This window comes from Aptenodytes forsteri, unplaced genomic scaffold, assembly GCF_000699145.1.
Source record: "Aptenodytes forsteri isolate BGI_AS27 unplaced genomic scaffold, ASM69914v1 Scaffold15, whole genome shotgun sequence".
NCBI lineage: Eukaryota > Metazoa > Chordata > Aves > Sphenisciformes > Spheniscidae > Aptenodytes > Aptenodytes forsteri.
The window spans coordinates 1,980,388-2,002,893 of NW_008795129.1; the positions used below are offsets into that span (position 1 = coordinate 1,980,388).

Sequence of the window (22,506 nt, forward strand, 5' to 3'; positions counted from 1 at the left end):
AAGGCCTACGTTTAGCAGAGCCCATTGCAAACCACTCTCCCTCTTCCTCTGCTGTCTCCTCTTGCTTATTTAATGCAGCCTGTGATAGAGCAAACACTTTTCTAGGTATTTCCAGACTCATGATGGACGGCTTGCCATTGTCACACGAGGGGCTGTAACGTCCCTCAGCGTTAGCGAAGGGGACTATTTTTAGTAGGCAGGACAGAAACGGAGGTAGAGCCTTCGGCTGAGTACACCACAACCCTTTGTTACTCACAGATTGAGTCACTTTTTGGCACTCATTAAAGCATTTGGCTAACAAACTCTGTTTGCTTTCCCCTTCAGAAACACCAGTATCAGCAAGCAGTTCCCCCCGTAACACAGTGGAGTATGTATGTATGTAGTACAGCGAGGAGCAGGAGAGCACACCTTGCAGGGTCATTCATCAGGCCACTGTTAACTGAGGTGACATCCCCCAGAGTCAAGTTAGTATCTCGCAAGAGAAAAGGCAGAGCTCGCTAAGATACACTGAAACCTACCGAGAAGCAAAATAAGGGCTGCAAGAATCTAGGCCTAATTTGGGCATCGACTACAATTTAATTTGGCTGGAGCCTGGTGCAAAATAACATTCGCGGTTTTACAGAAGCCGGAGCTAGTGCTTTATGTTTTTATTGCCTTCTCTCTCCGTAGCTTTGGCTCTTGTTTCTAGGTCAAACTGTCATTTCGTGCAAACAATTCAAGCGTGCCTCCGAAGGCCTCTTGGAGCACAGCGCCGCCGTCACCCTGCTCCTCAGGCAGGACCTACCCTTCCCCGCTTCCCGCCGCAACACGAAGCACAGCTTGTGCTTACCTTGCAGCACCGGAGGACGAGGAGAACATCACTCACCTTATTTCTGGCAGAAGCATGCACAAAATAGTTTTTGTGCTGTGTAACAGCTTTATGCATGTGTAAACAACAGCCATATCAAGTTATTGTTCCATACATATTCAATATTACAAGCCTCCCCCCAATGTTAAAAAAAAAACAAACCCTGAAGAATCTTTTAAAAAGTCCCATTAGGATACAGAAGTCTTAACTTCTTAGCTTTGCCAAAAAAACCCCCCACAAAACCCTAACATCATGAAATAATTTGAATCCAAAAACTTAAGCTCTGGAGGGGGGCTTTGTGGTGTGACTGTAATGAAGTTACAAAAGCCAGCAAAATTGCGGGTTACAGTTTTATCAGCCCCTTTCAGTGCCTCCATTCGTACACCAGAGAGATTAGCAGACACAGTCACCTCTTGAGTATTTTTTGGTAATCCCCCGAGCTTCATTCTCCACTCTCCTTCACAGTATTTGTGAAATGAATTGCTTTTTCCTACATCTACTGAAGACCCTTCTTCAGTGCTACAGTAAGAAGAGCAAACTTCTTGCCTGCTGCCGTCTCCTCTTCCTCTCTGCCCCTTTCTTTTTAGGGCTATTGCTTCCAATTATAGTATTTGAGAATCTACCAGTGATCAAGACACAGATTCAGTTTTGAGGACTTAATCTAGCAGAATGAGGGGAAAAAGAAGTTAATTGCTTTTTATATTTAAATTCAGTGATGCTTCTTTGAAAATAAGCATTCCCTATCTCCTTTCAAATTGATCTTGCTTGCTGTGGTATGCTAGAGATTAGAGCTTGAAAAGATCCTTTTTAGAAACTAATGACACTGTTAGAAAAACCCCTGTTACTGAATTGGCTGCCCATATTTTGCACAATTCAAATGACTACTATGAATAGTCCAGTGAGTACCTATCCCAGTATCAAACTTCAGTACAGTTTTGACAGCAACAGTAATTATTTTAGTATTTGGCAGCTTTTCGGCAATCCAGAGAGAACCAGTAATTTCACCAGAGTGTCATAGATCAGTGCCAAAATAAAAAGCAAACCAGTCATAGATAGCAGCAGACTTAAGACCGTAGCTGTAACCTTTAATTACTACATCACCCGGAACAGTTATTTCTCCAGAAATAGTTTGAAGTATATGCACATACTTGTAACGGATTCACGTAGTATGTGCCAGCTATATTTTGTCAGCATTACTGATTCCCATACTGGAGGAAGAACTCGTAACGCCAACCTTATTCTCACACCTATGCTTTAAGAACTCAATTTCAGTCAGTCCGAATTTAGTTGTGAAAATAGGCCCAGTCTTTGTGAACTACTTTGACAGCTCTATGAAAGGCCAAGATTAACGATCGAATATAAATTTTGAATGATGAACAGTAAATGAGACTGGCACCTGCACATTTAATAGATAAGAATAAACTGCTTCCTTGCAGCCGACAAGTTCACTGAAGAAAAAGATAGGATGCAATGATACAATTAAAACAGTTTGCAGATACTAAAGGTATTTTAACCAGGAGAGTAGTTTCTCTTCTGTACCTCATTTCCTTATGACAGTTTTGAAAATAAATCTGAACAAAATGGCCTGAGGAGGACAATCTGAAGCTGATGCTCCTCAAATTCTATCAAATAAGAGCGTAGGCTAGTGAGGGGTATTTCACCCGCATTTTAACACCAAGCTTAAGTCCATCTGCACAGATTCTGTGTTATTTCTTCTCATTACAGATAACAGCAGCTATTTCTCTTTCTCGCTCTGGTTGTAGGAGTAACACAGAGAAGAACAAGTTACTGTGGAGGGGAAAGACTTTTTTTATTCAAAGTTCACATCTCTAAGCAGTATTGTAACGTAGTCTGGGAAGCAGGCGGTTATTTTCCCTGGAAGTTTTCCCAATCTGTATTTACAACGCACAAAGCACTTCCTTATTTAAAGTTGCTTAAAACACAACCTACTGCTTCCCAGAATATTAGACCAAAGGCCACAGTAACTATTCTGCAACCGGTACACTGAGCCTTACTGCTTTTGCTTCCCCTTCTTCCTTGTAATTTTTTTTTTTTTTTTGAGAAAGGTGTATTGCCACATCCATTTTCCTTTTTGAATCAGGTCTTTAACAACTGTTTTTAAAAATACAAAAATCACACTGAGAAAAGGCTTCACATTCAGGATTCTTTCTCTAAATTATCAGATTGATCAAGATTTTCAAATTCAGAGGGAGGGAAATGAAAACTTTCTAACGGTTCAGTACATTACGTTTACCTGGCTCACACTAATCGGAGACTGTTTTAGCTGGATTAAGGTCACAAAATATATTTCAAAATTGCCATTTACAAATATGAACATACAACTCCAGTGCACACAGCGTATCTGGTATACTGTTTAAGTTTCTCCATAGGAATGAGCGTACATCCTTTCATGTACCACATGACTGAAATCCGTGACTGAAAGTAATAACAGGCCTAACATACAAACCCATTAGAAGAGTATGTCAGTTTTCAGAAGTTAACTTTACTCTTTCACAGTTCTTCCAACAGTTTTTATACTGACTGTTGATTTACTGTAACGCTATTCACCACCATACCTAGAGACATTAAAGTTACTTCAGCTGAAGAGAGTCTTTGAAAGCCCTCGTCATACTGCACTGAGATCTTACAAGATGGAATGCATTTTCTAACTTTTTAATAACAAAAATATTTAAGTGATTTGCCAAAACAATTTACAACTGGCAAAAACGTCAGGCACACTGATACATGCGTTACGTAGCATGCATTTTCACACCAGCAGAACATAGCTTTGGGGAAAAACAACTCTAAAACCTAGATTACTCAGGTATACTTTTATGGTCACAACGCTGAGAGAGATAACGAGCCATCATTTTACGTATGAAGTAAATCAAACATTTGTCATCTTTCAAATATTTTATTTTAGTACTTTTAAATATGTTTTAATACAACAAAGATATAAAACAATATATTAATTCAATCTGAGTTTAGAATCAAAACAGTATTTACTTATTTACAGTACTCACTTTAAACTTCACTGGCACACCTTCTAGCCATTAGGTAATACTATTTTCTCTGTCGGAACAAAACTGAAGCAACTGTTCAGTGTGAAAAGTCATGTTTCTGCTTATGTTAAGTACCATGTACGATGCAACTTGTGGTTTCTCGCATTTGACAAATTTCTCCTATTTGACAAAACTGAACTGAAAGAGCAAAACTAAGTTACAGTTAGTCTGTCTAACTACGCAGTCACTGGGCTAACAGGTCAGGTTATCGTGCTCCACATTTATCATCTTAAGTTCTTACATACCTGTTACAAACTGGCTTTAAAAATGTGCATGTCACTGAATTATGTACATAATACTCACTGCAAATTTCTTAAGTATGCAGGATACTGCTATATAGAAAGTTCAGTGTTCACAATACTGTAGTGTTTATGGGGTTGGAGGGGTTTTTGAGTGTTTTTCTTCACATCATGAACAAGACATCAGTAGGTTCACTCCAAAGGACTTTTTTTTCCCCCCCAGCAATACTGTTTCAATTAGAATGGTGACAATGTCAAAGCCACAGCAGAAACAGTAAACTGTGTGAATCATCAGTGGTCTACCAATTAGCCCTTGATTGATAAAGTCTACGTGTGCAAAACAATTCAGAAGGTAAGCTGGCTCACTGCTAGGACTTCTGCCAAATATATTTCCATCTTGACAAGACTATCATGGTTTTTGTAGTCTGTCTTGGTTTCGGCAGGGATAGAGTTTACAGGTCAAGTTTCTACTAAAGTATCCTGTTAAAAAAAACCCAGAAAAATCCATATTGTCTGTAGATTACTGCAAATTCTCCCCAACTCTTCAGTAGAAACTACATGGACAGGATGAAAACTATCATAGTGATTTTAGGTTACTTTTGTTATACTCCAGGTCCACAAAATGTACTTTTTTTTTTTCCTAAAACATCTGCTATTTCTTCAAATGCACATTTAATGATTAAGACTCAGCTCCACAATAGTTTTGGTGCTTGAAAACCTAGTGGACTTTTGTACACCAAAAAACTAGCTAAATAGTAATAAACAAGTGCAGCACTAAAGTATGCAAGCACCGCTTAGAAAAAACAAGGAGGTACTAACTGCTGCAAAAGACTTGTACTGATGTCTGAGTTCAGCCCTTCCCTCTTTCCCTTTGATGCTTTTTGGCACTACATGATACAGCCATACAGAAAAGATTACAGGAACCTGTGCTTTTGTCCTCACTGAAGGGTTTTAATACTTCTAAATAACCTTATTTAACATGCTTGCATAAAAAAAGAATTTTTTTTTTTTCCCAAATCATTTAACTGACTCTTGCTTCTTAAAGCAGCTAACTATCAAGGTTTTACTTTGGTGCTTTTTTTTTTTTTAATACAGATTTATTCTCTCAGAACCCAGTTAAGTAGTAATTTTTTTTAAATTCTACTGGAACGTTTTCTTCTATAGTAGATGTGGGGGAAGAAATCAGGGAAAACTAAAAAGAAAGTGACATTACCTATTCCCATTACTGTAGCAGTATACCATGCACAGCACGCACTTGGCCTTATCCAAGAAAACGCTTAAACTAAAGTGGTAACCCTCACTGAAGTCAGAGTATTTAGTGATTTGCTGAAAGTTAAGCATATCATTTGCTTCATCACAAGCAGCATACTTACAGGATCTAATTCTTGCTAGTCGTGGACATTTAAATACTTCATGCCTATCTACATTTCTGTACCAACGCTCTGTGTAAGCGTTATCGTGTTTGCCAGAGGACACGAAGATACTTAACATATATGGAAGCTTTCTATATCATTATTCAAGAACAGCTGGAGGAACCATGCTTAAAGATCCTTCCATAAGCTTTTGTCAGTGTAATCAGAATTTGCTAAAAAACCGCATCTATGTAAGTCTAATTTCCGTATGCCGGTGTAATGTCATAAAACCACTAGTTTAAGGGATCTTCCAGAAAGGAAAAACTAAAGGCAAAAAGTTTAGGAAAGCTATTCTATGAAGCTGTGTTATAAGGTACAATGGAAAAAAAAAAAAAAAAAAAAGAAGAGGGGGGAGTGCCTATGTGTCTATCACTTTCAGATAGGTGCATACGTATCCTCACACTGATAACAATAAGGAAGAGCTCAAGACTATCGTCAAGTCTCAAATATTACTAGATTTGCTAAGCTACCAAAAAAATGTGGCCCTCCCCTTCTTTTGTATATCCAGTTACTGGGTTATACTTTTCTACTTGATTAGTTTGTGCACTTTGTAGTACTAGACTAATGTCGTTAGACACTTGCACTTGCTGATGTAACGCAGTAATTAGTTCATTACTCTGAATTCAGCTTATGTGTGTGCTCCCACAGAAGGTGACTGCACAAAACAGGCGCAGCAAGTTCAAGGACAGCAAAAAGACTGGTGTGTGAACACGAGGGAGAAGGACAACCCTGAACGTATTTAGCATTAAATCCAAGGCCCAACAATGCTCTGCTGCCTTTACTTAGAAGTGCTTGTCAGCAGCAGAGAAGCAGCAAAATGCTTTTAAAACACTAACTCTTTCAAAAGGAGGTACAGAATTTTAAGGCTGTTACTTGCAACCTGTTTCCATCTAATGAACAATAAAGCTTACATTACCAACTTTACAGACTGACCTGTGCCCTTTTGCGTGTGAAATCTGATTTTTCTGTCTTCTATCAATTTCAAACCTTCCTCTTGCGTGTTTATAGACAAACAAAATTAACGTCCAAAATAGAAGACGACAATTATCCTGACAATGTTTTAACCCACTCAGTGCTCACAAAACCAACCTCTGTGTATTACTTATCTTGGACTCAGCTATTTAGCATCAAGGGAAACAGCACAAAAGAACAAGTTTCCTTTAAAAAACATTGATAGGCAATGCTGATTTAAAACATGGATTTACTTAACAGAATTTGAAAAATTAAATTAGAACAAAGAGAGAAGCCTTATGTTTCAAAGTATATGAACTTCATTTTTTAAAAAAAATAGTATTGAAATGATAGCTTTACTTTATGTAAACATTGTTACACTGGGCTGTACTTAAATTCTCCTGCATGTCTAAGTTGCAAAATAATTTTTCAGTTTAGACACAGCTGCGCCAGTTAGCACTGACATGGTTCTCTTCAGAATCAACACCTTTGCAGTTTAATTGCATCCTTCTCTACACGTTATAACTCGAGTACAATCCCGCACATCCTGAGAACAGACGTTTCCTAGCGTTTAAAAAATAGCATTCATAACCATGTCTGTATTGCAAATACAAATTAACAAATAGAGCTCTTTGATTATAAAGTCTCAAGAGCAATGTTCAAATTGCCTTCCTGAAATCAGAAAGGTAAGAACAGCAAATGAAAAGTCTTTAAATCTTTCAGAATATTTTCTCCTTTTTTTTCTTAAGTGTAAGCACACTCCCCCAGTGTGGATGGCAAGAGCCATTAGGCTATGGGAGACTGAACAATATAGTATTATACCTGCAATTTTGCTAGAAATTTGGAACATTACAAATATAAAAGTCTGCAGAATAGTACAATGTATGTGTGCTCAATACAGCTGGCAGAGATACTCTAAGATGCACAGTTCCTCTGTGGAATAGGAGCTAAATTAAATTACAAAAGTAATATACTACAAAGAGCGGAAAATACTCAAGTTAGTACAATCCAGGTATATAAAAGGAACACAATACAGCAAGGAGTAGTCCACAGTAGTTTACAAGCCTCCGAATACAAAACTGTCTTGCAAAATTTCAAAGGGATTCTTTTCCATGCAAACCTAAGTACATTGTGGCCGTTAAGTCAGCTTGTACCAAGCTGGAAATGCTTCGTGTAACTTTCCAAGGCTGACTCACACTAACTTTTGCAGATACCACCTATTCTGAAATTGCAACAACCAAATTAATAAGTCTATACTATTTTTATGATTTGCACCTTTTACCTATCAGTCTTCATTTAGCATAAATCTAATTTCAAGTCTCTACAGCCAACGTTGGCATTGTCCCCTTACAACCACCACATAAGAGATCACCAACTGTGTGACCCTCGCTTACACGTTATGGACCTGGAGTGTTGGTTTGGGGTTTTGGGGGGTATTTTGTTGTGGTTTGTTTTTTTTTTTAAACAACCAAAACTCAACTGCTTATGGTACTTTTATCTTTCAGCATAGTAAATGAGCAACTTAAATTAAGAACTAGCCTCTTTCCATACTTGTTAGAAGAACATATACTGTGTGTATTTATATATATAAACAAATATACTGTGTGTATATATCCAGAGATATTCACCATATTGTTGACACCAGAGTGCTAAAACATACATCAATATGAGCACTATTTCCAATACTCACTATTATTACTTTTCCTGAAAGAGTTACTACATGCATTTTCCCCATCCATTTATGGGACAGTAAGATATAATGAAGATAACTGTTCTGTTTTTCCAATGTTAAAGAGCTGCTCCTAAAAAGCATGCACAGGTTTGGGTATAAAGCAATTAAAACCACACAAAAGTTATTTTGTGGCTTTAAACTCACTAAAGCTAAATTGACTTTACTTTCTGTGGATGTAGCATTTACTTTAACTCATTTATTTAAACACAAAAGGGAAAACTTCCAAGTGCTAGAACAACCATATAGACAACTGATAGACTAGACTAAATAAGCTCTCATTAAAAAAACATCATCACTGCATAGCCACAAGGCAGACTTTCATTTTTGGCAACCTGTACGCAGACCATTTATACTGTCAATTATACTTTAAGACTTGTTATTTAACAGTTAAGAGACCCTTTTAGCAAGGAACTATATTGCTTTCCTCATTATGACACAGTACTCCTCAATCTTTAAGTATACACAGAGTTTGTTTTGAAAATTACATTTATGACTGTTTTAAAAGAAAATCTTCATAAAGTTCTAATTTTTTAGTCAGTATATGTAAAGGCTGGCATGTCAGGTAACAGAGATTATATGGACCTGTAAAGGGTATATTATATTCAGTACAAGCACATATTTGAGGTTAGAGTTACTTAAACACTCACATAGAACCTTACTAAGGGTAACAGTATTCTGATTCATATTCATGGTTCACTGATAGCCTTTACTGGTCCCTGCATTGTTCTCTATTTTAGCAACAAGAAAACAAAACACATCCCTGTGAAGTATGGGAACCCCATTTTATGGCTAAGAATCTAAGAAACAAGACAAGGAGGAGGAGATCACGGAGCAAAAAATGTTACTTTACATCCCCCCCCAGTTAGCCTTGTAGGATCTTAGCCATAATGCTTCATAAAAATCTGAATTGACCCACACACTCTTCAGCCGATCAATCTTTTCAGTATAGTAGGTTTTGAAAAGGGCCAGCAATACTCATTGGGAACAGTACCGTTAACATTGCATTCAAAAAAAGAAAACATCGGAAACCAGATCCTTGCTCTCCTACTCTGTTGATACGCTCTAGTATTAGCCAATGTATGGTAATACAAAAAGAGTCTTGTAGTGATGTAAAAAGCAATGAAGACGTCTATAGAATAATGTTCATGTGCAGCCAAAATGAAGAAGATTCCAAAGAGATTCAGGACCCAGGATAAGGTATGCAAGAAGTTCCAGCTCCTTGGCGTATCTAGGAGAAAACAGAAAGTGACTAACCTTCAAAAATCTGGGTCATTACGAAATCCAGGCCTAGACATTGCAAGTTTTTACACAGATTTTTCATCCAAAAATGTGACGAAGTTACTGTCTTCGCCTGGAAATTTTGTTTACATCTTCATGGGATTTATTGGACATGTAAACAACCAGGGAAGTTATAAATGTCTATCACTTCATGACTTCACTTACAAATACAGGTATTATGCATTTCTGGATTAACAGAGCGTCCTAAAATAGTTTAGGAACATGCAAAGCAGAATTCTTTGTTCAACTAACAACTTCTAGTGAAAATCATACCTTTTCCATGTAATAAGGGGAAAAATGTCATAAAGCATACATTATTCTGTTTTTGCAGTTATTCCATCATAGGTGAACTCAAACTAATTACCTTAGCTTGCTATATAATGTATCAAATCGCACTTTTATTCACAGAAGAGCACTATTGTTTCATATATTCTCACTCATAGAATAGAATAGAATCATTAAGGTTGGAAAAGACCTCTAAGATCATCGGGTCCAACTGTCGACCCAACACCACCACCCACTAAACCATGTCCTTAAGCGCCTCATCTACACGTCTTTTAAATACTTCCAGGGATGGGGACTCAACCACCTCCCTGGGCAGCCTGTTCCAATGTTTAACCACTCTTTCAGTAAAGAAGTTTTTCCTCAAATAATCACTCATTATGAGGTTTGGTATTTCGGCTTTATGGATCATACTACACGTACACCCACCTAGCCTGGTATTTTGCCTAACAGGGGTCACTGGCAGATTACCTAGGGAAGTGTACAGGAACGGACAATCATAAATATCTCCCCTAGTATTCTCCCAGTAGCAAGCTAAAAGCCTTTCTAATTTTCTCGGCTCACATGTTCTTCCAAGTGTGCCCTATTCATCCTTCCATTAATCTAGGTGGTGCTGCTCCTTTCCCGTCTGCAAGTGAACTGTCACAAATCTGAGAAAGAGCACAGCAATCTGAATTTATATTTGTTTGCCTTAATGTTACACTCTGAACTTCGAGAAGGTCGAGCAGCAGATATTCTTAAGGAGAGTTAGTATTTACACTCTCGCACCCTTGGTTGACAGCAAGCAGTACATATTCTTAACACTTAAGGACATTTAAGTATTGACACTCCGTACTTACATTCTGTGACAAAGAAGTTGAGCATGGTCAGGACGACAGTGTGGCCACTGAACATATAATCTCCACACGTATGTACTCCAGTCAGAGTCATTCCAAAGCCACTCCATATTGCAAATGCCCGCTGAAGTTTTGCCCAAACATTGCCATACAACTAGACGACAGTGACATTAACCTTTAGTAAGTTGCAACCCCGCCGCCCGAACAGTATGTCCTTAAAGTTAGCTGTATAGCACTATGTGTGTTTAACACCATTTATCATGTCGGGTCTTTTATTAAAATGCAGGTTAGCACATCTTTGGATTTCTTGTGGCAGTGAGTCACATTAGTAACTACAATTATTAATTGTATTCATCATACCTCTGATGAATACTGGAATTTAGAGCAAGTATTTTGTCGCAAGTGATTTACGTACAGAGACTGCCACGTTTTTTTGAATGTATTCAACCTCCCAATGTGTCCTTGTCAAGATTCCGATATATTCAGCTCAAACCTCTTCTAACTAAAAGTTAGGATAAAACCGTGAAATCCCACGTTCCATAGAATATCCCTTATTAGAAGGGGTGAAATAATAATAGTTTGTTGGGTTTTTTTAAACCATGCATCCAACAAGACAAAGAAGTGATTACTCTACTTTCAGCCTTTCTTCACGAAGTCAACACCTTAAGCACACACTTCTCTGACGTATTCTGTCAGGTTTACACTGTGAAATATTCTGAACACCCTTCCCCAAGTAACTATCTCCTCTCCAAAGTGGCAAGCGCTTCTAAGACCCCTAGTTCTTACAAACACACATCTAACATTATGGTCACAACAATCTTAATCATATCTTAAATAAATTTTTTAAAAAAAGGAAATAAGAAAAATAATTTAAAGCATTTTAAGTTTTTACCTTTCCAGTACACTGCAAGTGCTGGCCTGGCACAGAGAGTGAGGTAACAAACATTGTAATGCAACGTAGTAAGAATACTGTCCCCATGAGGCTGCACAGCCTTCGCAGAAGTATAGATCTGGGAAAAGTACATAGGAACCGATTGCAAGAGTCCTAATATACTGTATTTTTAAATCAGGAAAGTTATGATAAAAGCATTTCCCCCCACCCCAACTTAATCCATGAAGTCCCTTCATCATTGCTGCACGTTTCACAGTAAAAAAAAATATTTTTATTTTTTAAGTAGTACTGTAAACGTATGGTTCCACATGACAGGGCAAGACACTGTAGCAAGCTTACTGTCACCAAAAGGTACAGCCCCACTCCTCTGCAGCTACACTTGTACCAGCTTTAGCACTCATGCCTTCTGTTGGCAAACCGATAAAAATCAACAAACTGGTAGAAATTTAACTTAAAATACTCACGCACACAAAAGGGTTTTCTGCCCTTCAGTGACAGCAAGCTACTAGGCTGGCCCAGTCATCCCGTGGAATTTCATTCTCGTAGGATTTTATTATTTATACACAAAACTGTGACAGTATGAGAGTATATACTGACAACTCTCAAATACATATGTTCTGAAGGAAATTACACGTGAATCTGGTAGAAAAGTAAATTCAGATTACTCCTTTGTAATGTTCACAAGTCACCATTCTTGATTAAATCCTCCCTAATCCATTTTAACAGGGACATATTAGAGGCTTACAAGTTTCTTATTAAATGGAAAGCCTTAAACAATCATCATAAATTCTTGTTACAGTCCTTTCTCTGAATCAAAGTACCAGTTAATTTTAATTTTATATACTGTACCTGTGTTTGTGAAGCAGAAGAACCAACAGCCAAATGTAGCAAAGAATTACGCCACATACTTCAGTCATAGCAAAAGCCCATGGTATCCTAGGGACGCTAAAAAAAAAAAGGCAAAAAAAGGATGAAGGAAGAAAGTTTACTTACAATACAAGGACTTAATTTTTCTTTCTAGCCTCAGTATTTAGAATAAAGGCATATAAAGTTCTAACTACAAAACTAACTTGCATTAATCTGACAACAGTTTAAACTACAACCAAAAATGATTTTGTTAGGCTGAATTAAATAGAATTTGAATTAATTTTTAATTACATTATCTCCTTTCTAATAATGTATTTTCAGCAGACATTTACACAGAATTCACTAAGTCAAAGAAAATCTCTAATATGCTCTCTTAATTTACACGTGTGATTTACTAACAGGATGTGTTCCCCTACCATTGTTTCCCAACAACCTTCTTCATTCTGACACAAACTTGCATCATGTCAATTATGCTGCTTATGCCTAATAAGAATGCCATGTCAACACAATTAATGGAGTGCTGCAAAGCATAAAATCCTAAATACTTACAATGAAGCAGAACTGCACAGAAAAGCGTTAGGAAAAATAAAAAACGTTTTCAAAGTTAGATTTCAATGATAATCACTATATGCAAACCTTTTAGCCTTGCTTGTCAAAAAATTTAAGACTCTCTTGCACACACACGGCACCAGTAACAATTTCCACTCTGCAATTTCACCAAAATACAAATTGACAGATTTCAAGAGAGGCTGCTCCTCATAGTTTTGGGTTCCCCTCGATACAAAGGGGTAGCAAAGCGCTGCTCAAATGCTAGCTGTGTAGTAATCCCCTCGCATTGTTTTGTGAGCTGCTGCTTTCTGACCTCCCCCATCCTCCTGCCCACTAACTACCGTGGTAGTGCCCTGGGAACAAAATCCAGCAATGCCATAGCTCCCGTTCTCTCTCCTCTCTTCCACTTTGCTGGACGCGGTCCGTCCTTGCTGAGTTTTATCTAAATTTATGGGGAGATTCTGCACACTTACGCAAAAGATTAGACCCCTACTGACTTCACAAAAACCATTAATGAAAATGGAAATTACTGGCAGGAATAAGGAGACCACAAAGACTGAAATCTTTAACAGTTTATCTTGTTTTTTTAAAACTCTCTAGGCAGTAAGTTTTCTATGGTGCAAGTACACTTGCTCAAAGGGAGCATCTATCCCCTGTTAAATATGTGGTCAATGACTAGAATTTCACCTTTGCTATTGTGTCTCTTTTCTACCTGAAGAGATATTTTAATGAAATATTTTCTTTAAAAAATGAGCAGGTACTGTGTAAGTCACGACAGTGTTTTAGTACACAGATACTCTATGGTTAAAAGAGATGCTGGTCTAATTCAGTCTGCTTCAGAGTTTCCCTCTTCAGTTTCCATCTTCAACAAGTTGACAGCGGGGAGACAGCATAAATACAGTATCAATGCTATTCCCTTTCAATTTCCTTGCTCGCTGGCAGACCAAAATATCCCTTCATCAAAATTCTTTCTATAGCAAGACATGTTAAGCTTCATAGCAGCATCTGGATTTCAGAAAAAGCATATGGCTGCTTATCTATGCCAGCTGACCATCACTCTTTTTACTAGAATGAGAGGATGGACAAATTAATTCCTGTGCTGTGATTAGCTAAAAATGTAGAGCTAAATATAAACTGGGCAGAACAGCGGCTCAGTTTCTTTTCCCCTGAGAAGGCTAAATCTCTGCATCTAACTGATGCGCATTTCAATTTTAGCAGAAGGGTTTACTACACTCTAATTACTATTTTGCAGAGGCATCTTCAAGAACATACGAAACTTTGAGAATGAAGAAAAGACAGCCTATACTTTAACCATCAAGTTACTGTTTTGTTTTAAAAGAAAATTTCTTACCTATCTAGAAATATGTCCGGTAGAGGTGGATATGTTTGCATGTCAGGTACTCGCTCATGTACTATAACCATAACAAATGATGTAAAGCCAAACACTATGAAGACATAAACACAACTTAAAACAGTCTTCCAGTACTCCGGGTCCAGTCTTCGGGTAGCGTGTTTGTTTTTTCCGTTTGCATATTGACACTGATCACCATTCAAGTCAGTAATTGCTCCATCATAGTCCCGAGGTACTTCACCATTACAAAACCAATCTGTACCCTGTAGTGAAGCAACACTTGGGCACGCTGTGCCAACATGACTATCGCTGTTGTAACCCAGCTCTTCCAGGACATCGATATGTTGCTTCTGTAGTTTACGTATGGACAACATTAGCCTTTTGATGTCCCCCAGGACTTTGATTTCCAAAGGAGGGGATCGTAAGTCATACTCAGTAAGTGTCAGCAGTGTAATTCCATCTAGCCTGTGTCTATTGCACAAAACATCCACATATTCACAGAAGCCTTCTTCCTTCAGCCACTTGGCCACGTTCTTGGTAGTCCAACGTCGAATGCAAAGCTGGTTATTGCCTGCCATCATCCTTCTCTATCCGCCAATAAAATTGACCTGTTACATATTGGAGAAAGAGACAAGACCTGAACGTTTAACGAAGATTACTGAAATGCCAGTGTATTTCGTGCGATTTAGCCATAGGCTTTTTATATAAGAGCCAGCTAAAAACCAGACATATAATTTATTAGGTAAGTAATATAAAAATGCCTTTTAAAACATTTTTTATTCAAGCAAAACTAAATCAAGATTATCTCACTTGTTCCTAAATAGAAATTTAAAGCTACCAAGAAGCAGAATGTTTCCTAGATGCACCCAGTCTACTTTTATTCTTTTGTTAAAAAAATAAATCCGAGTTTGTTAATTATGCTAGGCAATAAAAAACAAAGATTAGTCTGTTTAAATACCAGCTTAATCATTCTCTTTTCCACTGTTTGCAGTTCATAAACTAAGCAAGAAAGTATAGCCAGCAACCATGTAAAACTGAATTAAAGCTAAGATAATACATTACAGGTCCAATACATTCCACTGTTTTACAATATATACTGAAGCTTTGGTGGTATGACATTTCCCCCCCACTCCTCCCAAGTAAACCTAAGACTAGGTACCTACAATAATATTGACCTGAGGCATCTTAGTTCTATGTTGATGGTGCAGCCATCATATTTCTATCTTTGTTTGATCTCAGTAATTTAGATGCTTATTATATTGCGAATCCTTTAAAATATTCAGCTTTCAAAATAACATTACTAGAAACTAAGCATTAGCTTTAATTCCAAAGCATCTTCAAAAGTGATGTGGTAATAGGTAACACAGTAACACACCAAAACCAGAAAACATGTATTCTCTTCATACAGATTTCTCAATAATTGTCTTCTTGACTCAAGAATGTTGTTTGAAGAAAGGCAAGACATCTCAGCAACATTTCAGTCACATGGAGGTGACAAGTCACCGAACAACTTAGAACAACCAGAAAAAAATTAACCCCAGAAAGTTACGTGGAATACATGAAAAAACTTCGAAAGGCTACTAGTAATGTAGAAGTAATATAAAGCTTATTCAATATTTAAGACCCACAGCAGTACAGAATGGATTTGTGCGTAGTTTATATTTGGTGGCTTATGTACAGCTACCACCTAAGAAACAGTTACAATTTCACAGCTCTTTTGTACTCAAAAAAACCAGTCTAATTAACTAGAATGCTTCAATCATGCCAACCAAATCTCAGAAAATACAAGGTAGTACAATACGCTAGTGCCACATACGTCATTCAAGGTTTTCAGAATGAAAGCAAGGAAACAGCCTATTTAATCTATTATTTAGCTTCTGTATATAGTAAACAGGTACACAAACCCATCATGAATATTCAACACAGTTTTACACCGTTTTCAGGGGCACAGCTCTTGCACAAACAGAAGCTCTTTCCTTCTCACTTCTCTTTTTAAAGAGGTACTGTACCTATTGTTACAAGTATTATATATAATTATTGGAAGCAACTTTTTCTTCCAGATTACATCTAACAGGACCACACATTATTTTATTCTATATCAGTGAAGATTCAATTTGTCCAACGAGATTTCCCAGCAGTGCAAAAGAAATAGTTCAGAAGAAAAATGAGCACACAAATCAAAGTTGCCCTTCTAAAAGAATTAAGGGAGTGGTACTTCTGAAGATATTCTCTCTGGAATTGATTGTATATTAACAACGTACTTAATACATAGTTTTAACTTCTCAAAACTCCATATACAGTCAATATGTATATAAGCTTTAATACCTTGATTTAAATAGTTGCCAAAACATCCATAAAACACTAGAATCTCTGCATTTACTATACTCTTCCTTCTCCATATAAAAGGGTATTTGCTCATTTCTATGTTATTTTACTATTTTTTTAAAGTCTTGCTCAAAACAACTGTAACAACTACTTCACTCACACAGCTATTAACAAAAGAAATTATGACATTTAATTTGTAATTAATGACCACTTAATTGACCTTTTTTGTACTACATATTTTTATCTTATTCCAGCAAAAAACAAACAAACAAACTTGAGTTGCTTATCTGGACTTCCAGCTTTCCTTACTCAGAAATACAGATGAAATACTGAAGAAAATTGTTAATCACAGTGTTTTTTATAACATTGTAATCATCACAAGTGTTCTAAAAGCAGTGAATTCAGACTCACCAAAAATACACTCAACTTACTGTTTTGTCTTTTAACCAAAGCAACTCCTGAGGGCAAAGGCAGGAAACTCTCCCCCACCTAGGAGAACTCTGTTCATTTGTCACAAGTCAAGTAGCCTAACACCAGCCTGGTGTTTCTTCATCTGGCATCGCAGGAATAAAAATCAACCCTTACATTACGTGCAATAAAAGTGACCTTACAACACTGAGTAAGCATATCCATCAAAGGTCACCACTGAATGGGCTGGACCTGGGAGAAAGTCTACATTAACCTTAAGATGCACCTGATCGGACTTGCTCTTGTTTTTAAATGCTGTCAAAGACGTTTAACCAACTGGAAGAGAAAGAAATCAACAAAAGAAACAAGCACTTACACAAAACACAAACTTAAACCATTCCACACAGCTGCTAGCCAATTTCATTGCAACAGCAACAGTTAAGTTCAGTTTTGACGACAAGGCAGTTTCTTTAAACTCAGAAGCTGCCTTCTCCTTCAGACTACTCATTTAGTGCCACCTTTGTAGTTTAAAGGGTAAAAAGCACCTTCCCTAATAATATTAGCACCTAGAATACAATACAGATCTCTGTGCCCAACTGCTCCTGTTCAATTTTGAAGCTTAAGAATGCTACATAACATTTCCAACACTACCAGTCTGCAACGCAAGACTGACTAGTGTAGCAGAAGAGACCAAGTCACCTCGATAACTGTACGTGTCTTCTGAAAGAAAACAGCACGGGTAGAAAGAAGGCACTTTGCCTTCTACCTTACTGGTTTTATTGCTGAAACCAAATAATGGATAACATTATTTAATAATGAATAACACGCATGAGTAACACAGAGCGAGCACAGACTTAAGCGTCAGAGGGCAAAATATACTTTTCGCCTGACATCAGCAATGTCCGTAGCTAGCTACTTCATTACCTTCCTGCTACTGTGACTTTATATTTAGTCAGCTCATCAGCAGTACGGATCATGTGTCCTGTTTCCCTTTTTCCTTCCCCAGCCTTTCAATTAACAGCATGAACACAACTGAGCAAGAACTTCATGCGCATGTGTGTAAGTATTTTTTTTTTTTAAAAGAAAAATGTTACTTCATAAGCCACGAACATTTCTACAATTTGGTTAGGGCATTTTGAAAAATGAGTTGCCTCTGAGAGGCTGAGTATACCCTTAGCACAATATTTTTCCTAAAGGTATATTTAAATACGGAAAATTAATCTCTCTCAAAATAATTATCCACAATTCTATCATGCTTTCCTCTACTGAATTACTGCTAGTCAACCATTAAGTCCCCAAATTTCCTAGCATGCAGACTTTGAGTTAGCATATTGAGGTAAAAATGTGGAAAGTTGAGTATGATTATCACTACTCCAGCCAAAGAAAAGGCGCATTAGTATCACACTAACATTAGGCTGCAATCTTGTCACAGAAACAAAACTCGATTACACCAGAATCATAGCTGAAGGGTTAAAGAAGATCCTAGTTATGTCCGCAGCAGTTAGGAGAATGCTGACTGGATTTGTTTATTCCAGACACGCATGCAAAACTCTACCAGCACCATTACTGCTTCACCGCCTGCCCTCATGTGCCTGGGAGAGCCTGTGGCTCTCCTTGCTGACGTGCCTCTTGATTTTTTCCCCAGCTAGGTTCAATTCTCACCATCCTTGAGAGAAATTTTAAGACGGACACTGAAGAACTATCAGATCTCGAGTGATTTAACTTACATTTCTTTGTGGGAGGTTTCAAGCTGAAGTTTGAATATAAGCAATTCCAACTCAGCCCCTCCTTTGCTGGGTCCGCCGGCCTAGGAGCACGACGTCTCACACCTCGGGGGAAGAGTTTTTCTGTACAAAGGCCGCCGGTTCACAACGTGGACAAGACGCAGGTTTGAGGCTTTGGCTCCCCAGCACAAAAAAGCCGTACACAAAAACGTGCGCTGAGCCAGCCTGCAATAATAAGGCTACTGCCACATACCAACTTAGTAATGCTGTGCCAGAAAAAAAGCATACAGCACTGCCTTGTTATACATCAAAAGTCTCGGATACTCTGCTGACGTGCATCAGAAGCTTGTCACTTGCTCTTCCTGAAAACTCTAAATTCTTCAGAGGTTATTTAAAGCAAATAACACCAAAGGTTTCATTGCCGTATAGTACATAGTGACTTAATCCTTACCTTCGAAATGCCACCATATATAATACAATATCTTGTAAACAAAAGGAGAAAAAGAATACTTGCAAAAACAATACATGATTTTTCAAGGGTTTTTTTTTATATATAGCATGGTAGCTATTGTATTAAACTAATCAAACACAGCAAAATGCCCACCGTGAGACCAAAAAATTGGATAAATATTTTCCTGAAGCAAGCATACAATAACTTCAACTGCAGAAATATTCCTGTAGAACTTGCATTCAGTTTTTTCTTAGTGACTTTGCTATCAGAGTTGTTTCATAAACGTTTCTAGTAAGTGAGATTATCAGCAGTATTTTAACCGTACACAAAGGTCTTAGTGCTATTTATGAAGGTAAGATAAGAAATCTCATAAAGTAACATTTGTTTAGTTTATTGTATGTCTTAGGTTTTAAACCACCAAGGAAGATGTGCTTTTCAAGAATTATTCATTGAAGTGCTGCCTTGTGGAAAATGCAGAACCGATACTGTAAAATCAAAGATTAGCTCCACACGCTTAGAAGAGTCTTGCTGTTGGAACGCCTCCATGCAAAACTGACAGCAGCTACTACAGAAAGTCCTGAAAGCTAAACGTATTTGTCTTAAGAACCACTAAGTGCAGTTACATATTGCAGCAAGCTGAACAGAATACATACTGCTCCCTGACTTTTACACCTCATTAAACCAAATGGATTGTACTATACTCAAGTGAACGCTAAGAGTGGCTCAACTCCTAATCTACTTACCAGCTAACAAAACATTTTTTTATCCTACCACCATAATTCAAGGCACACACAAGTGATTTTTAAACAACCGATCAAGTACTCCACTACTTCTCTTAGGATGTAATTCACAGTATTTCATTAATATTTGTACAAGACCTTCAACATTTCACATGCTAAATGTCAAGTGTCAAGTATTTTTTCCTCCAACTTCAAGAAATAGTATATCCATCTTGTAACAGAACGTTCGCTGCTCTTTATCCTTATACAACTTAGCAGTAAAACAATTCAGGTTTGCTTTTCCCCTTTTATTTCTTTCTTTTCTTCCCACACCCTCATCTTAGGATGGAAATAGGGGAAGACACGAACAAACTCTCCATCCAAATTAATACCAGAACAATATCTGAAGTGAAACTGTGTTTGTTCTTACTCTCCACAGTCACTTACAGCCTGATCTTTCTAGCCTAGTGAAAATCTAGGAGCCTTCCTCATTTTAGATGCATTAAAATAAATAAGAAATAAAAAACTTCAAGAAGTTATGTGATTATGAAATAAACATTTATAATGTAATATGGTTTATGGACCTCAACCAGCTTAGCGGGCTGCAAGACTGAGCTCTGTACAAAGTGATAGTATAGAGCCTGAAAGATTGCAACTCCTAGGCCAACCTGTGTTTTTAAATGTATACTACCAAAAAAGACCCCAACCAGCCAGCAAAAAGAAGATCACATACAATAGCAAATGAGATCATTTAAAATTCTTGCTCTTTACAAAACTACAGAATGTTTCCTTCACATCTAAGTAGCACTTTCGCAAAAAAAAAAGCCACCCTTATGAAACTTCCCAAAGAACTTCCTTCCACTGGGTATATAAAAATCACTTTGTCCCAATCCTGCGAGTTAATTCCACCTTTTTTCTATATCACAGAAAGCAAAAGGAAGAACAAGACCACAGGCGTTCATACGTCTGATAGCCAGCGAGAGGCACCCCCTACCAAACATGAGGGGCATTTAAATGCCAGGAAATTTGGCACTTGTTCTTGCCACTCCAGAGCACAGCACGATCAGCTGCTCCGTGGAGGTGGCACAGACACCGTGTCCAGCTGGACGAGGGAGCTGGATGGGGATGGAGCATACTCAACCCAAGTGGAATCTTCCGTCAAGTCATCTTACAACGCAGAATGTGTGCTGGGTTTTCATAAAATGAATTTTGCAAACTGAAGCATCAAATACAAAACCATGAGACCACTTCAACTCCAGTTACAAACCAATAAATGTGTGAACATTAAAACTGCCTCTCATTTGCCTCCTCTTCCATTAACTTACAGAGCTGACAAAACCTACCCTTTTGAAGTGTTATTTTTAAAAAAATAGCGATCGGCGATCATTAAGTGAATAGTCTGAGAGGCCACCTAATGCATTAGCAACGTAGATTTGAGAGACGGCACGGGTAACAGTTCCTGCAGGGTTTCAACTTTCTAAACACGCGCAGGCCTTAAACTCACACAAAATCTGTCCCACCGAGGCAGACCCCCTCCCTTTAATCCTGAAACTCGAACAGCGTGCGTGCACACCAGTAACGGCACTTCTCCACGCTGCCTTGTTAATTACCAAATCCTACATGCTCAGAAGCTTTTTTTACTCAAAACTAAATGCTTTGCCCTCAGAAAACCCACCGATTTTACACCACCGGCAGAGAAAACAGTAAGAGAGCTGGATCTCTGTTGTGGCCCGGTACGACTGTTTTGGTACCTAACTGTAAGACTGACACAAAGCACAAGTACACGGCGTCACTTCCAGAAACGATTTGTAATGCTTTGCCTCAGAAAACCCACCGATTTTACACCACCGGCAGAGAAAACAGTAAGAGAGCTGGATCTCTGTTGTGGCCCGGTACGACTGTTTTGGTACCTAACTGTAAGACTGACACAAAGCACAAGTACACGGCGTCACTTCCAGAAACGATTTGTTTCCTGTGAAGGCTGGCACGGGAACGAGAAACCAAACGATTTCCCCCCCGCTATAACCCAAGAGCACACCGACCCACCTGATACTTGGCCCGTTCTCGCTCAGCAGGCTGCGGATCCCGCCGCCCCCCCGACAGACGCCCTCACACCCCGGCTGCTAACGAGGCTTTTTTTCCTCGTTGATCGTTGCTTGAAGTAGAAAATCTACGAAGTCCAGAACGAAACCGACACCAACCGGGCACAGGAACGAAAACGCTTCATCCTCTCCACGGCAGACGAAGTAACTTAAGCGAGAAACGCGCGCGATTTTTAGTTCCTTGGCAGGCCGGTTTCCTCAAGGGCTGGCACCGACACCCCAGAGGTACGCCGCCGAGAGCCCGCCACCCAAGGCGGCACGACGGTCAGACCTCAGGAGAGACGTGCCCGCGAAAAACCCGCGCATTAATTACGGCGGAGCGGATTTTAGTGCAGAGACAACCCGAGAGGCTTCTTCCCCCCTCCTGCGGCAGACGTGGCTGTTCTCCCCCAAAGCGGCTTCTTCCTGCGACAGCCGAGGCTGTTCTCCCCCACCACAGCCACCAGCCACCGGAAGCCCCTTCCCTCCCCAGTCCCCAG

The 22,506-nt window shown here is 38.5% G+C and overlaps 1 protein-coding gene across 1 annotated transcript; it reads right to left on the minus strand.

Annotated features, from left to right (window-relative positions):
• Positions 1-5,256: 5,256 nt before the first annotated feature.
• On the minus strand, positions 5,257-15,732 carry SAMD8 (sterile alpha motif domain containing 8). The gene is made up of 6 exons (XM_009277636.2): positions 15,674-15,732; positions 14,299-14,906; positions 12,381-12,476; positions 11,532-11,649; positions 10,643-10,793; positions 5,257-9,471 (listed from the first exon to the last, which is right to left on the minus strand). The coding sequence occupies exons 2-6, from the start codon at positions 14,877-14,879 to the stop codon at positions 9,167-9,169; spliced, it is 1,251 nt and encodes a 416-aa protein (XP_009275911.1). The 5' UTR covers positions 14,880-14,906; positions 15,674-15,732; the 3' UTR covers positions 5,257-9,166.
• Positions 15,733-22,506: the final 6,774 nt, after the last annotated feature.

Excerpts from the sequence above, each read along its gene's own strand:
- SAMD8 (XM_009277636.2), bottom strand. The coding sequence starts at position 14,879 with ATGATGGCAGGCAATAACCAGCTTTGCATTCGACGTTGGACTACCAAG. Across the intron at positions 11,650-12,380 it reads CTTCTGCTTCACAAACACAG|ATCTATACTTCTGCGAAGGC; the intron begins GTACAGTATATA and ends TACTTTTCCCAG. Across the intron at positions 10,794-11,531 it reads ACTTGCAGTGTACTGGAAAG|TTGTATGGCAATGTTTGGGC; the intron begins GTAAAAACTTAA and ends ACTGTCGTCTAG.